The sequence below is a fragment of the Benincasa hispida genome, chromosome 1 (assembly GCF_027475165.1).
Source record: "Benincasa hispida cultivar pf3 chromosome 1, pf3_genome.v1.1, whole genome shotgun sequence".
Classification (NCBI taxonomy): Eukaryota; Viridiplantae; Streptophyta; class Magnoliopsida; order Cucurbitales; family Cucurbitaceae; genus Benincasa; species Benincasa hispida.
This window is the reverse complement of record NC_143478.1, coordinates 80,892,103-80,906,602: the sequence shown is the minus strand read 5'-3', so window position 1 is coordinate 80,906,602 and position 14,500 is coordinate 80,892,103. Positions and strand designations below refer to the sequence as shown.

Below are 14,500 nucleotides of genomic sequence, written 5' to 3'. Positions count from 1 at the left end.
CATTTAGAGTTTTATACTGTTTTTTAAAAAAATTTCCATGCCCATTTTAGATTTTAGGTTTAAATAATATGTAGATTATTTTATTTTATTTTTTAAATCCAGAAGAGATACCTGTTAAAATTTATATTTCATACTTTTATTTTATATCAAATTATATTAACATGATATAGTATGATATATATAGAAAGATGAAATGTGATTTTTTTCTAAATCTACTATACGACAAAAAAACAAAGGAAAAACTTATTGTTTTTTTAATTAATGTGTAATCGGAAAAAAAAAGAAAAGAAAAAAGAAACAAGAAAAGAAACATCTTACTTAACGTGCATAAAGGTATTCTATTTAACATTTGATTTTTTTTTCTTTTATTTAATGTGAACTTGAGATTTTAGAGATGAAAGATGCTTTTATTTCTTTTAAATTTTCCTTCTCTAACGTGAATTTGAGATTTTAGGGATAAAATATGAATTTTTTTAATTAAGAGAAATTCTTGTTTTATCCTGAATTACATGGGAAATTTTTTTATTTAATAATTTCAGTACGAAACTTCAATGTCAATTTGAGATTTTAGAGATAAAATGTTTTTTTTTTTTTTTTTTTTTTTTTTTTTTAAAAAAAATATTTTGTTTTAACTTGAATTACATGAAAAATTTTTATTTAATAATTTTAATGTGAAATTACATGATATAACCCTATAACCATCAACTAAAAAGGACAAAAGAGGAAATCAAATCTTTGTTCCTTGTACCCCATTTTAGAATGAGTTTCTTGCAGAATTGACAAAATAAGTTTAAAAAATTAGACCTATAGTCAATATTTATTAATTTTGCAAAAATAGCAAAAATAAACTCAACCCACTGATACACCTAATGCACTTGATACCCTCGATACATTTGATTCATTATTGATATACACTTGAAAACACTACTAGTATATGAAGCTAAAATTGATGAATTAGAATGCTTAATGATTCTATTTTCTTCCGCTACAAACAATATATGCCCGATACACTGTTGATATATACTTGATACACTATTAATAAAAGGTTGAAAATGACTAGTTATTTAAGTGTTTTAAAAAATTCATAAAAATGATTTATATTGACAAACATTTTTCCTCTAGTTATTCCAAACACGACGAAATTGTCAAAATGTGTATATTAAACTAAGTGTTAGTGAGTTTTAAGTTGAATCTCTTCGATCTATTATACAATTGTACTTAAAAATGAAAAAAAAAACATCATTTCAAAAGAAAAAAAACTACAAAAAGAATAAAAAATGCAGCAAATGCAAAAATTAAAGTGAGTAATAATTCATATTGCTACAAACAAAGATGTAAAAAAGATATTAATTGACTGATAAAAGGGCAAAATTGAAATACAGGATAAATAAATTTTAGATTTAAGAATTTTACCGTATCTACAATTTTTTTATAAGTTGAAGACACGTTCCTAATTATACTTTTGAATTTGCCATATTTTACAAATTTATTTCCAGAATTTTAGATATATTGTTTTCAAATTTATTTTCTACGAACAACCTCCCATTTTAAAGTTTAGGGACACCAAGTGATTTTGAACTGGTGTTAGGTTATTTTCACCAAAATAAAAATTAACTCGAGCAAGAGCCCGTCCAGTGGAGGCGCCATCACAGGAACATAGCGACTAGGAGCTTTTCGCTGCAGGCTGGCGATCGCCGCCGCCGTCGTTGCCATTGCCGTTGCGATGCTTTTATTTTTCTCTACTGTTTGAACTTTTTCTTCATTTTGGCAGTGCGGTAGATTTTCTGGATTTGTTGATCTGAACTGTTACGGCCGAGCCTACGGTTGAGCATGTCGAGATGAGGATTAGAACTGCTGCGGCGACGTATACACCGCTTTTCACCAAGTAGCACTCGCCGCCCAACCATCCCGCCGCGTACGGTTGCCGTCTGCTCATACTTGACGCCGCGCTCAGTAGCAATATCACTACGGTAAAGCTTGCCCTAGAAAATCAAATCCCCTCTTCAATTATATTGAATTTTTGTTTCATGATATAACAAACTGTCATAATTTGAAGATTCTGAATCAGAAGAATGAAATATTTTCAAATTAATTTTGGATTGAAGATGAATGATATTAGATGATGAGTTATTGAATATATGGGAGATTGTAATTGAATATTTATGCTTATTGATTGGTGATTTGAATGAATTCTTAAAGGTTGATGAAACAGTTTAAACGAGAGAAATAAATCAAACCTACCATGAAACAAGAAGAAAAATTGTGGCTAAGTTTGGTCTTTTAGGAGATTGTTCACTGCTCTTCTTCTTCCTTAAATTGAAATTGCAACTCGTGCAAAGTAAAATATTCCCGATAACTTGAGCCATAACCAAACACGCCAAAGCTGCAACTCCATATCCAAATGCTCGACTTTCCGGCAAATAGCACAGTTTCCCATCCAACTTGAGGTCATTCGTCTACCAAAATCAGTCGGAAAGTTAGTTAAAAACCAAAATCGTATTTAACAGAGAGACTTTTGATTCTGTCGTACCTTTGTTCTGTGTAATTCTGCAGCTACACATGAGACAAAGGCAATGAGTGCGAGTGAGACAATGATGGAGAGACTTAAGGTGTAGCAAAGATGGTGTTTTTCCATGGCGGGATGTCTTGTTATTAGGAGGAAGAATTTAAAACACAGGAAAGGTTAGCTTCAATTTGACTAAAGAGGAATTGGGACTTGGGAGCTTATGGGCCTTTTCGCATGGGATTGCTTGTTGCTTTTGTGTTAGTAGTTGAAAATTTTCTTTCAAGAGACTTTTTCAGTTGCTTGGAAAGAGAGGTACCTGTTTGGTTTAATTGAGAGAACAACCTGAATAGTGAATAGAAACTTGGAAAGAGTTGTATTAAAAAAAACTTCCAAGTAATCATCATGGGTTAACCTAGTTGGCAATAAAGGCCATGGGTATAGTAAAATACTTATAAGGAATGAGTTCAAAGTTCAATCTATGGAGGCCACTTACCCAGGATTAATATTCTTGGTATCCAAATATTGCAGGGTTAGGCGGCTTGGGTTGGACACTCACGATATATATATATATATATATATATATATATATTGCGGGGGGAGGGGGGAGGAATTAATGTGACATAGAGTTGGCAATTTAGTCAATTATATTCAATAATGCTAGGCTATTTCCAATTGGGATAATGGATAGTAAACTGAAAATGAATGGAGGAAAATTACAAGTTTGAAAGGGAATTTGTAAACTAACTACTTCAAAAGATTTTTTATCTCAGGTTGAATTCTTGAAAGGATGATGTAGTTTAAACAGTTTTTTAATCAACTGTTCCATCATTTAACCATAAACCACATATATTATCATTTGATACTTATTTACATTTTTCAAGATACAAAGTTTTCTAATTTATCTCCCATCTTCAACCTTAATTGTCGAACTCTTCTTCCCAAGATATTTAGTCAAGTTAGATCGATACAATTTAGAACTAAAAGGCCAAGTCTATTGCATGTGGATTTACATATCCTTGTTTATGAATTTAATAATCTCATACATTACATGTTCGTCCCCAAATAGTTAAGGTATCTATGACTTTCTTTAAGGTTGAAGGTTCGATATTACTCTCTTCAAGGTTGAAGGTTTGATACGTTACTCCACACTTGTTAAACTGAAAAATAATTACTTTGCTTTCATTCAACCTCTTGTCATGAGGGAGAGAGTAAGTGACTTTGACCTAAACCTTAGAATCAGAGATGGTTCAATGGTGAAGATGACGACCTTGAACTTGGCTCTTTGTTATTTTCATTTCTGTGTAAAAAAATATTTGTGCATATAAAATTAGTGGTATATCTTGAATATGCTTAGGTTCTAACTTTTTTTGGTATCTAATTATTTTATGCGAATAATTGAGTTTTGTTGTAATTTTTAGTGGAAGGGATGTTCGTACTTAGAGTCCATGTCATTGTAAAGGTTTATCTTACAAATCTTTCTTTCGTTGTTTGGTCAATCTCTTTTGGTCGATTGATTTCATTTGACCTCTAGTGGTGGTATGAAGATTCATGAAGATACAATGACGGACATGGGAAAACATATGGAAACTTTAAAATGCAAAAAATTTAAGCTACAATGTCGGTTAACAATGTCGGTCATTGACCTAGATCATGTGACCTATTTAAATAATGTTTTTTTCCTTCACATTTTTACTGTCTTTTTTCACCTCCTTCCTCTGTGAAATTCTATCTTTTCTTTCTTATGTGGGTCAGGAACACGACCATTCGTGTGAATCTGTTGTAAATGGTTGCCATTGTAGTCCATATTTATCACCGTTGTGGATTTGCAGTGAGTTTATTCTGTGGGTTTTGTCTACGAGGTCTAGATCTGTCACCACTTACTGTTGTTGTTCGTAGATTCCTCTTCAGTGCAACGTGGATTGCCGCCATTCTCCGTTTTGTGGTTTTTGTTTGATATGTGTTCATAACCTGTGGTCTAGATTTGTAGCTGCTTTGTTTGCCATCTGCCATATGTAGTAGCTGTTCGTTGCTGCCATTTGTGTGACGTGCCAGGTCTTACCCCACTTTTTTAAATCTACACTGATTCTTCATAGATTCAGTCAAATCTTCTCAAATCTACTTCGATTTTCAGATTTGAGCAGTTTGTGTAGACAAACTCTAATCAATCAGCTTGCTTTGAAGGTGAAATTTTCTTTTCCTAAATTTATCAAAAGTTTACATTCAGATTGGTTGGACATGAATTTACTTGTTATGAAAAATTGATTTGGCTTATTATTCTTTGAGTTTGATTGTTACTTACACATTGGATTTTAGCTTGCTAGAAAGAAATTTTTACCATGTGAAAATGACATGTACCTATTTAGCAAGTTAGTGTTCTTTTAAGATTTTTATTTAGAAAAAAGAAGCATGTTCATTAGTGTTTATATTTAACATGCTGTTCAGCATGTTAATATTTAATAATGTGACGGTCCTTTTACAAGCTTCCTAAGAATGTTCAGAGGTCTCAATTTGTTGTTTTTATTACTTACTTGGTTCCTCTTATATTGAAATCATTAGCTTATTGCTGTATATGTGAGTAGTTTTAAGCCACACCCAAAACTTTGAATTATCTTATGCTTATGCTTTTTGTATCTCTCATTTCTAGTCCTTATTTGCAAGTGTTGTATTTTTAAGTTAGGGAATGTGATGCCATTTTTCAATATGTCATTGATATATAAAGTAGGTTATGAAATCATCATGGGTTGGCCTAGTGGGTAAATAGGGGGCATGACCTTCATAAAGGACTAAGAAGTCATGGATTCAATCTATGGTAACCACCTGCCTAGGATTTAACATGTTACGGGTTTCTTTGACACCCAAATGTTGTATGGCCAGACAGGTTGTCTCGTGAGATTAATTTGAGGTGCATGTGAGCCTCCCCAGATGTTAAAAAGAAAAATATGTTATGAATATATGAAGGTAGGGCATGCCATGGCAAAGTTATATGAAGTTATTTTCCTAGATTATGTTGTGAATTTTTAATAATTAAGGATTGTATTTAATACCTATTGCTCTTCTTTGTTATATTTGTTCTAATATCTTTTGATATTATAACCCATATCATGTTGTTGACTTTTGTCCCAACATCATGAACTCGAGTGAACAATGAACTCTTCGATTTGTTCAGTTTTTTTGTCATCTTCTTCTTAAGGATCTAGAAATGACTGTGAGGGTACATGGATTGATAAGTAGTGTATTAAAATATGGTATTTGGTTTATTTACTATGTTCTTATAAGTTAATGTCTCTTATAAGTTAATACATCTTATGATTGTATGTTTTGTGCTTTTCTTGCAGATTCATACAATGGATGATTCGAGTAGCAGCAGTCAAGATGAGGGGAATGTTCTTATTCGTTATGAGGTCAAGAAGACTGCTCGACGTGGCCCAACCATTATGCCTGAGTTGATACACATAAGAAATTCTGGGGAACGCAAAACAATTGAATATAATGATCTAGGTCAACCTGTTGGAGAAAATGCAAAGAAAATGCAAAGTTTCATTGGTGTTTGTGTTAGACAACAAATTCCATTGACTTACAAAAGTTGGAAAGCAGTTCCACAGGAACTTAAGGATACAATTTTTGACTGTATACAAGTAAGAATTTTATAATGTTAAGGTAATAAACTTATGTAGTTTACTCAATTTCTAATTGTTTTGTGATTTTTACAACCCAGATGTCGTTTGTGGTGGACCTTGGTTCCAAACATTATATTCTTCAATCTGCATCAAAGAAGTTTCGGACTTTTAAATCCACATTAACTCAGCAGTACATACTTCCATATAAAGATGAACCATCTCGCTTGCAGAATCCTCCAGAAAAATATTCACATATTGATAAGAAACAATGGGAGTCATTTGTTAAAGCAAGACTAAGTGAAGAGTGGGAGGTAACTATATTCTAATTTCTACGTATATATTCTAAATTGTGAATATTTTTGGAAATTTAAATTCAAAGGTTTATGTTATACAGACATTTAGTAGTGCTCAAAGAGAAAGAAGGGCAAAATGCATATATAATCATCACATCTCTCGCAAGGGATATGCAAATCTTGCTCAAGAATTAGTAAGTTATGCGAATTAAATTAATTGTATTATGATAATACATGTATGCTAATTGCATGTTGCGTATGTTCATATAGGAATTGTCAAGTGATCCTTGCAATCGGGCAACTTTATGGAAAGAAGCACGAAAAAGAAAAAATAATGAATACTCCGACATTGCCACTAGAGAATGTGCTAAGCGAATTGTAAGATTATATGTTTTTGTTTTAGTGATGTTTAAATGGGGTGGTACTTCGATTAAATGCCTTGTTGTGATATGATACATAAAATGTGCCAACTGAATTGTTTGTGATAGGATGAATTAGCTGCGATACGCAAGGGACAAGATATTTTGACTGAAGCATTGGGCACGCCAGAACATAGAGGGCGTATAAGGGGAGTTGGCGAGTTTGTTTCACCAGCTCTACATTACAATGTCGCTAAAGGAAAGTTGAAATTGATTCAAGAATCTCAAAATGAAGCTGAGACTCAACAATCTCAAGACAAAGATGAGACTCAACAATCTCAAGACAAAGATGAGACTCGACAATCTCGAAGTAGTGTCGTAGAGAAGAAGACAAAAAGAAAGAGGGTTCAGAAAGGAAGAAATGTCCAGAAACGAAAAAAAGTTCCAAAAGGAAAAATGGTTGTTAAAGATCCTGAAGAAATTTTGGAGGTAATAAGTGTGTTTTGATTTTGGAACTTAACCATAGGACACATGACCTTAAATAATGTTTTTCCTTTTAAAATTTTGAAGGGAATACCGTGTCACTTGGCTATAGGATCGGTGGACAACATTGTTGCCGTAGGCACAATGTTTGAGTCTGATGCTCAATGTCCATCCATTAATGAAATTCCACTAGGACCCGATAATGTTAGAGCGATGGTCGATATTGTCATGGGCGAAGACGTTGCGTTACCAATTCCTCAAAAGGATAAAATAAAGACTTTAGATCAAGCGATTGGTAACTTTGTGGCTTGGCCACGCAAACTTGTAATTACGACTAAGGAGAAAAAGGTAAGCCTCTTTTCAACTTTTTTTTTTCTCCCTCTTTTTTGCAATTTTAGTGTGCAATTTTGGTTTTGGCAGGCTCCATCTCCGACTACATCTAAGAGTATTGCACAATCTTCAAAATATACGGATGTCCACGTTACCATCAAGCTCCTAAATAGATATGCTATGCATTCCATGCAAGTGGATGATATGATTCAAATCAATTTGAGCGAGCAGATTCTTGGAAAGGAGAAAACAATTTATTTACAACGTGACGACATCATTCAATATTGTGGGATGGCTGAAATTGGTTATTCATGTATACTTGCATACATTGCGTAAGTATTTAAGATTTAGGACACATTGTGATTCATAGACTATATTCATTAGTTTTTTTTTTTTTTTCAATTAATAATGTTTATAATAAATTTTATTATTTTTAGGTGTCTTTGGAATGCATGCGACTCAGAGATAACAAAAAAGTTTGTAATAGTTGACCAAGCAACCATTTCATCACATGTAAAGCCTCAAGAACTCCGTTCCAAAAATCTAATCAATAGGTTAGAAATGGTAAGCCTTGATCAACTAGTACTCATCCCGTATAACACTGGGTAAGTAATGACAATTTGAATTGTTTTTACTTGGTTAAAGCTTGATGTATCCATAAATAATAAGATTAAAATGTTGATTATTAGTAGTTGCCATTGGATATTGATTATTATCAATCTTCAAGAAAATTGTGTTTATGTCATGGACTCTTTACGAAGTAAGATTCTAGAAGAATTTCAAGGAGTCATAAATACGTAAGTGTCTTGAACTCTTATGGTTGTTAATGTTTACAATTATGTTATTCTAATGTTTCAAACTGTTTAGATCTTTGAAAAACTGGCAAGCTAAACATTCTCTCGAACAATATCGCACTCGTATACGTTGGAAACCTATAAAGGTAAAGTTTGAATTGATCAATTTCTATACTGTACCATACATGCATTAAAATCTTATATGTATGATTAAGTATGTTTCTTTTTTTCAAATTTTTTACCTGTAGTGCCCTCGTCAGTTTGGTGCTATAGAGTGTGGGTACTATGTGCAAAAGTATATACGAGAAATAGTGCAAAACTCTAATACCCACATAAGTAATCTTGTACGTATTATTATTTATCATTGTGTTATAATTTTTATATGATTTATTCTTATGGTATGTTTATCTCTCTTTTTGTTTTTTGTTCTTCAGTTTAACACAAGACTTGCCTATGAACAAAAAGAAATCGATGCAGTTCGATTGGAATGGGCAGAATTTGTTGCACGATTTGTGTAGTGATATTGAAGTATTTGTTAATTTTCTATATTTTAAGTATGAATTTGATTCTTTTCGTATTTAGCTATGAAATGGAAATACTAGTTTATACATATATTTGGTAGTATGTATTAAGTGTTGGATGCTATTTAATAAAGTTTGTGGCGAGATGGATGGTCGGTCCCGTTCGTATATAGAAGTGTACTAGATGTTATTGAATTTCATGTTATTTTTGGGTGGTTTTTAGTTGTCACGCCAAAAATTTGATTTTTTTATTTGATTACTCGTTGATTTTAACCTTCGTCTATAAAGCACAGATATAAAGATAGAATATGACAATATGCTAATTTTTAAAAAATTAGGATACTGATATGTTGAAGATATGATTTTTTTTTTTTTAAAAAAAATTAGGATATAGATAAATTTAACATATAAGTTAATGATAATAGTATAAAATACAAAATTAAACACTGAAATATAATATAAAAAGTAACATCTAAGATGTTAAAGTACAATAGTCAATAAGATGTAATAGAAAAGTGACTCATTATTAAAGAAGAAGAAGAAGATTAGAGGGAGAAGTATGAAGATAAACAAAGAATTTGTTTGTTGAATTGTTGAAGATACAAGAAGTATGTCTTTATGGGGATTCAAATGTGAAGAAGAAGATTAGATGATTCTGGAGTTTGATCTTTTTTTTTTTTCCTTTTAGTTTTGGACTCAAGTTGGAAAAAATTAGATGAGTTGTTTATCATTCTTCTTTTAAAAAAAGTAAGTGTAAAAATAGATATGTCAATTTGTGTGTTAGATAACTAGAAGAAAATATTATTTTTGAAAAATGACTAAATAGATTTTTCTTTTGAAAAATGGCTAAATAAAAAGATCAGATTTTGTAATGCTCCAGGCTCAAGATTTAGAATCTGGATTTTGTTCCAAATTAAGCACGCTTAACGTTGGAATTCTTATGATTGAGCCACCAAAAAAGAATGTGCACTTTGTTGGTATAGGAAGTAACTTCTTCTTTTATGCATTTCTTAACCATACTTTTATGTCCTCGGGATCCCTCTCATTCGGATGTGATATCGGTTTATTCATGTACCCCTCCTGAACTCGGGTCGTTACAATTTTTTTTTTTTAAAATAAAGTAGTGGACTAAAAAAATTAAGGTTTTGTTTGGTAACCATTTGACTTTTTGTTTTTGTTATTGAAAATTAAGTCTATTTTATTCACATTTCTTACAATCATTTGTATAGTGGTTTAATTCTTAGCAAATTTCAAAAACAACAACTCTTTGAAAGTATATATATATTTTTTTTTTAGTTTTCAAAATTTTCTTTATTTTTTAAATCATTGGAAAAAATAGATAACAAAGCAAGAAATTTGGAGGTAGAGGTAGTATCTATAAACTTAATTTTTAAAAACAAAACAATAAACGGGCCTAAATTATTTAAACCAACAAAACTACACCCTAAAGTAAAGAAATTTTAAATCAAATAAAAAATGAAAACTAGCAACAATTTAAACCTATAGTAGGAGACAATTAAAATTAGATAAACCTTCAAAATAATTTAAAATTACATAATAGCAAATAAAAAAAAAATAAAAATAAATACACAGTATTTTTAGGAAAAGCAATTACGAGAAATCAACCAATAACCCAAATTAAATTGAAATTAAATAGATATTAGCATTAAAAAAGAAAAAGAGTTCCATATTTGTTGTATCATCACGTAAAAGAATTAGAAATACATTATATTTGTCACTGTATTTCAGAGAATAAATTATCAATATTTCAATTATGGACCACCAACATCTCACATACATTTTTCAACAAATAAATCACTAACCCAAATTGGCAAAAGAAAAGTTTAGAATTCAACCAAATAAATAAATAAAAAATAATAATAAAGCTTAAACCGATAGGATTATGACGAATTTAATTAAGGGGCAATTGCAACTTTAATAAAAAAAAATTAAAAATTGGACGCATGTCCCTAGATTTTACTGTTTTTGCAAACATGTCAAAAAAACTTTCGTCTGAAAATTTGATTGCTATCGGATTTTTATGTGATTGATATGTGATTGATTTCTATATCATTGCTATGTGGTTGTTATGCAATTGCCACATTTGCAATTACAAAAAAAAGTTGAAATTATGACTTTGGTTTTTAAAATGTATTTGTCAAATAATACAATTTTCCTTTAACTATATCATCTATCAATAAAGATAAGTTTTAAAAAGAAAATTCTATTTTTTTAAAATGAAAATATCGATTTATCTTGATTTGAGAGATAAAAACTACCATCATTTTAATTTTTCCATATGAATTGCAATGAGCACAACAACACCAAGGCTAAGAAGAGAAGGGTTTTTTTTTCGTCAAATTTGAACCTAAATCTTGATTTAGCCGTATTTCATTAGTTTTATTCTTTTTAGATATTTTTCAAAATAGCTATTCCTTTTAATTTCTCAAGAAATATGTAAAATTTTGAAAAATAAGTTCCCAACTAACCATTCAGCCAAGTAAATACAAAACTCACTTTTATCCTAATTGCTCTATAAATACACTATTATAATTGACTTTATTTTTCCTATAAATACATTATTATAACTCTATATTAGACAATTTGTACTTCAACTTCTAACTTTTCTTTGTTCTAGAGTTTTCCATCTCTAAGTTTGACATCAGAGTCATTTTTCTTTGTTTTGAAGGTCTTCTCATCCCGTAATTACAAAAAAAAAAAAAAAGAAGTTATATGTTTTTTTCTGTCCAAGTTTTGACATCAACACACAAAGAGACATAATTGAAACTTATCCCAAAGTTTAATATTGTATATTACTTATCATCGAAAAAAAAGAAAAGATTCTCTGTCTCGTCTTCCTTTGTATGTATCCATCACTCGAGTTTAATTTGTACCTTTTTCTTTATACACTCAAATTCGTTAGACACTAGGCAGCCTCCATAGCTATAGATGCTCATGCTACTACCTATTGTTGTTGAGTAAAGAAGAGGAAGAAGAAAGCATATTGTCACAACTAACATTTCCTTTTGCTACCTCATTTTTCCTTCTAAACTCAATTTCACACCAAATATAACTATTGAGAATCATTACCATAATTCAATTATAACATTCATCATCATCGTTGAATGTGTGTATATATATATAGCTTTCTAGGCCATATTTATTCTCAGAGAAACGTAATTAATTTAAAAAGTGGACCCATTTGATTATGTTTGTTGTTGTGTAATGTAATGTGTTGCTTGCAACCAAATCCATAATCAACAAACGCAACCCGATCGAGGAGGGTGGGGGAATTGAACCTCATACCACAAAGTTAATAGTATGAACACTATGCCAGTTGAGCTATATTTTTATTGGTATTGTTACAGATATTATTACTGTTATAATATGAGAAGTATGAATTCGACACAATTATTGTTATCGTTACCGTTTGACCCTAAATGGTAATGGTAAGAAATCAAATTAGGTTGACAAAATGCCTAAATAAGCGTGATCACTAATTGATCTATCAATGAAATTCCATTACAATTTATAGAAATTTTCATCATGGATTGGTAAACGTGGCCTTAGTCTACAAGTTATTTGGTTTTTGAAAATTGAGTTTATAAACACTCTTTTCGCCTACGAGTTCTTCATTTTTCTTCCCAAAAAACCTTACAGATAGATAGAAGTAGTGTTCATAAGTTTAATATTAAAAAACTAAATAATTACCTAACAAACGTAAATGATTAGTGGCTAAGTTTCAAAATTATAATTATTTAGTGTATACAACTTAAAAACCAAAAAGTAATAAATAGAATAGCTTCCTTAGGTTTCAATAGGTTTCAAAGTTTCCAACTATTTGGAAGTAATTAGCAGCGCAAGTTTGGTATTTTACTTTCCAATAAGAAAGATTCCCAAGAAAATTATAACATCTCTAAAAATTCTGGTATCCCAACAGGGTTTATTTTTTAAAATTATATATATATATATATATATATTTTGTTCATAACTCAAATGCTTTGCAAGCAGGAAAGGTAGAGATACCAAAACCATCTCTTTCAAATTGAATTTGGAATTCTACAAAATAAAAATATAAAAAATTAAAGAAAAAACCTCAATTGAAAAGGCGAGTCAAATTACCTCACAGAATTTCAAAGAGAAGAAAATCGCCGCCGGATGTTGACGACGGCCTCACCAAATCCCCAATCTCCGACCGTCCAATGCCACCGAAACTAATCTCCGACGCAAAGCGCCGCACTCATCCTCTCGTTTGGCTCGCCGCCGTACTCTGTACTGTAGTTTCAATCGCCGTCATAATCGGAGGCATCGTCATCTTCATCGGTTACCTAGTAATCCACCCTAGGATTCCGACGGTTAGCGTTCTCGACGCTCATCTCAACAAATTCCAGAACGATCTCGCCGGCCGCCTAGAAGTTCAGTTAACGATAATCATCGAGGCGGAGAATGATAACGCGAAAGCTCACGCGAGTTTCTCCGATTCGAGTTTCTTCCTCTATTTCATAGGGATGAAGATCGCGCAGCTTAAAGCGGATCCATTCGAAGTGAGGAAGAACAGTTCTCTGAAGTTCCATTACGCCGTCGTTTCGGATTCGATTCCTCTAAATCCAGAGCAAATGGAGAAAGTTGATAACGATTTGAAGGCAGATCTGAGTGGATTCGTTTTGACAGGGAATACGAGAGTTCAATGGCGAGTTGGATTGCTTGGATCTGTGAAGTATGAATGTCATCTTCATTGTGAGCTTAAATTTCATCCTTCTAATGGAACTTACATGAGTTCGCCTTGCAGTTCCAGAGCTAAATGATTTCTTCTTTGTTCTTTAGGATCAATTTTTTTTTTCGCCACTCTTTTGAATTAGCGAAAATAAAATTTGAAAAGTTTGAAATAATTTCATGACAAATTTTCATTTTCTGTTTCTTGGAAAATGTACGATTCCTATTTAGTGTATTAGACAACTATTGATGAGATAACAAGGCCTTTGATTCTTAATTTTTGAATCATTTATTCATCTCACTTTCATTACTATGTTAAAATATAATCAACATATTTAGAGATAGAAAAAAAAAAAAAAAAGTAAAGCTCGGTCAAATTGATTGAATATAATCATATTGGTAAGTTCTATTTTAATCATATTGGTTAGACACAAAGTCATTGTTCCATTGGTTAAATTTAGTTAGTTTGGTTGATTTCAACTTTAGCCATTTTCATATTTTAAAATTGGCCAAGAAACTTAATGATGAATTCATAAAAAAAAATTAGACGAAAATGGTCATCTGAGAGAGAAAATAGTCAAAGTCTAAGATCTAATTGGTTACCCTATTGCTTGTTTTCAACACTTATCTACGTGTTCATAAAAAATAAAAATATAAAAACATTGATATCTCTTATGGGTGAATATCAAAGAAGATAATCGATATCAAGCACGAATAGAATGACTAAGAGAATAGCATAATTTAGATCGAAGATGGTAGCTTTGGACTAACATAAGGCTAAGAAAAAGGGGATGGTTTGGGTCTTGGCCCAAGCTAGTATGTTCGGCTTCGGCCAAACTCGAACCCGAGTCTCACTAGATACTTAATAGGACTTGTCTGCCTAA

General features: G+C 31.3%; 3 protein-coding genes across 6 annotated transcripts; 2 read left to right on the top strand and 1 right to left on the bottom strand.

Moving 5' to 3' along the window:
- Nucleotides 1-1,333: 1,333 nt before the first annotated feature.
- LOC120084104 (chitin synthase, putative (DUF1218)) lies at nucleotides 1,334-2,700 on the bottom strand. Its single transcript, XM_039040007.2, has 3 exons — nucleotides 2,531-2,700; nucleotides 2,242-2,456; nucleotides 1,334-1,982 (listed from the first exon to the last, which is right to left on the bottom strand). The coding sequence occupies exons 1-3, from the start codon at nucleotides 2,633-2,635 to the stop codon at nucleotides 1,760-1,762; spliced, it is 543 nt and encodes a 180-aa protein (XP_038895935.1). The 5' UTR covers nucleotides 2,636-2,700; the 3' UTR covers nucleotides 1,334-1,759.
- On the top strand, nucleotides 1,830-9,071 carry LOC120084092 (uncharacterized). 4 transcript variants are annotated; one of them, XM_090310438.1, is made up of 15 exons: nucleotides 1,830-1,970; nucleotides 4,486-4,558; nucleotides 4,638-4,687; nucleotides 5,842-6,141; nucleotides 6,222-6,434; nucleotides 6,518-6,610; nucleotides 6,687-6,794; nucleotides 6,905-7,264; nucleotides 7,346-7,606; nucleotides 7,679-7,920; nucleotides 8,026-8,193; nucleotides 8,281-8,385; nucleotides 8,456-8,528; nucleotides 8,631-8,726; nucleotides 8,817-9,071. In XM_090310438.1, exons 4-15 carry the CDS (start codon nucleotides 5,851-5,853, stop codon nucleotides 8,898-8,900), a joined length of 2,094 nt encoding a protein of 697 aa, XP_090166564.1. In that variant the 5' UTR covers nucleotides 1,830-1,970; nucleotides 4,486-4,558; nucleotides 4,638-4,687; nucleotides 5,842-5,850; the 3' UTR covers nucleotides 8,901-9,071. The 4 variants fall into 4 exon arrangements, with proteins under 4 accessions (XP_090166564.1, XP_038895927.1, XP_038895930.1 ...); XM_039039999.2 differs by having other exon boundaries at nucleotides 8,278-8,385; XM_039040002.2 differs by lacking the exons at nucleotides 4,486-4,558; nucleotides 4,638-4,687.
- A 3,767-nt stretch (nucleotides 9,072-12,838) lies between these two features.
- Nucleotides 12,839-13,893, top strand: LOC120090583 (late embryogenesis abundant protein). Its single transcript, XM_039048312.2, has one exon. The coding sequence runs from the start codon at nucleotides 13,106-13,108 to the stop codon at nucleotides 13,706-13,708; it is 603 nt and encodes a 200-aa protein (XP_038904240.1). The 5' UTR covers nucleotides 12,839-13,105; the 3' UTR covers nucleotides 13,709-13,893.
- Nucleotides 13,894-14,500: the final 607 nt, after the last annotated feature.

Coding starts and splice junctions, on each gene's coding strand:
- LOC120084104 (XM_039040007.2), bottom strand. CDS start 2,635: ATGGAAAAACACCATCTTTGCTACACCTTAAGTCTCTCCATCATTGTC. Junction 2,457..2,530: donor CAGAATTACACAGAACAAAG/GTACGACAGAAT, acceptor TGATTTTGGTAG/ACGAATGACCTCAAGTTGGA. Junction 1,983..2,241: donor ATTTTTCTTCTTGTTTCATG/GTAGGTTTGATT, acceptor TTGATTTTCTAG/GGCAAGCTTTACCGTAGTGA.
- LOC120084092 (XM_039039993.2), top strand. CDS start 5,851: ATGGATGATTCGAGTAGCAGCAGTCAAGATGAGGGGAATGTTCTTATT. Junction 6,611..6,686: donor CAAATCTTGCTCAAGAATTA/GTAAGTTATGCG, acceptor ATGTTCATATAG/GAATTGTCAAGTGATCCTTG. Junction 6,795..6,904: donor GAGAATGTGCTAAGCGAATT/GTAAGATTATAT, acceptor TGTTTGTGATAG/GATGAATTAGCTGCGATACG.
- LOC120090583 (XM_039048312.2), top strand. CDS start 13,106: ATGCCACCGAAACTAATCTCCGACGCAAAGCGCCGCACTCATCCTCTC.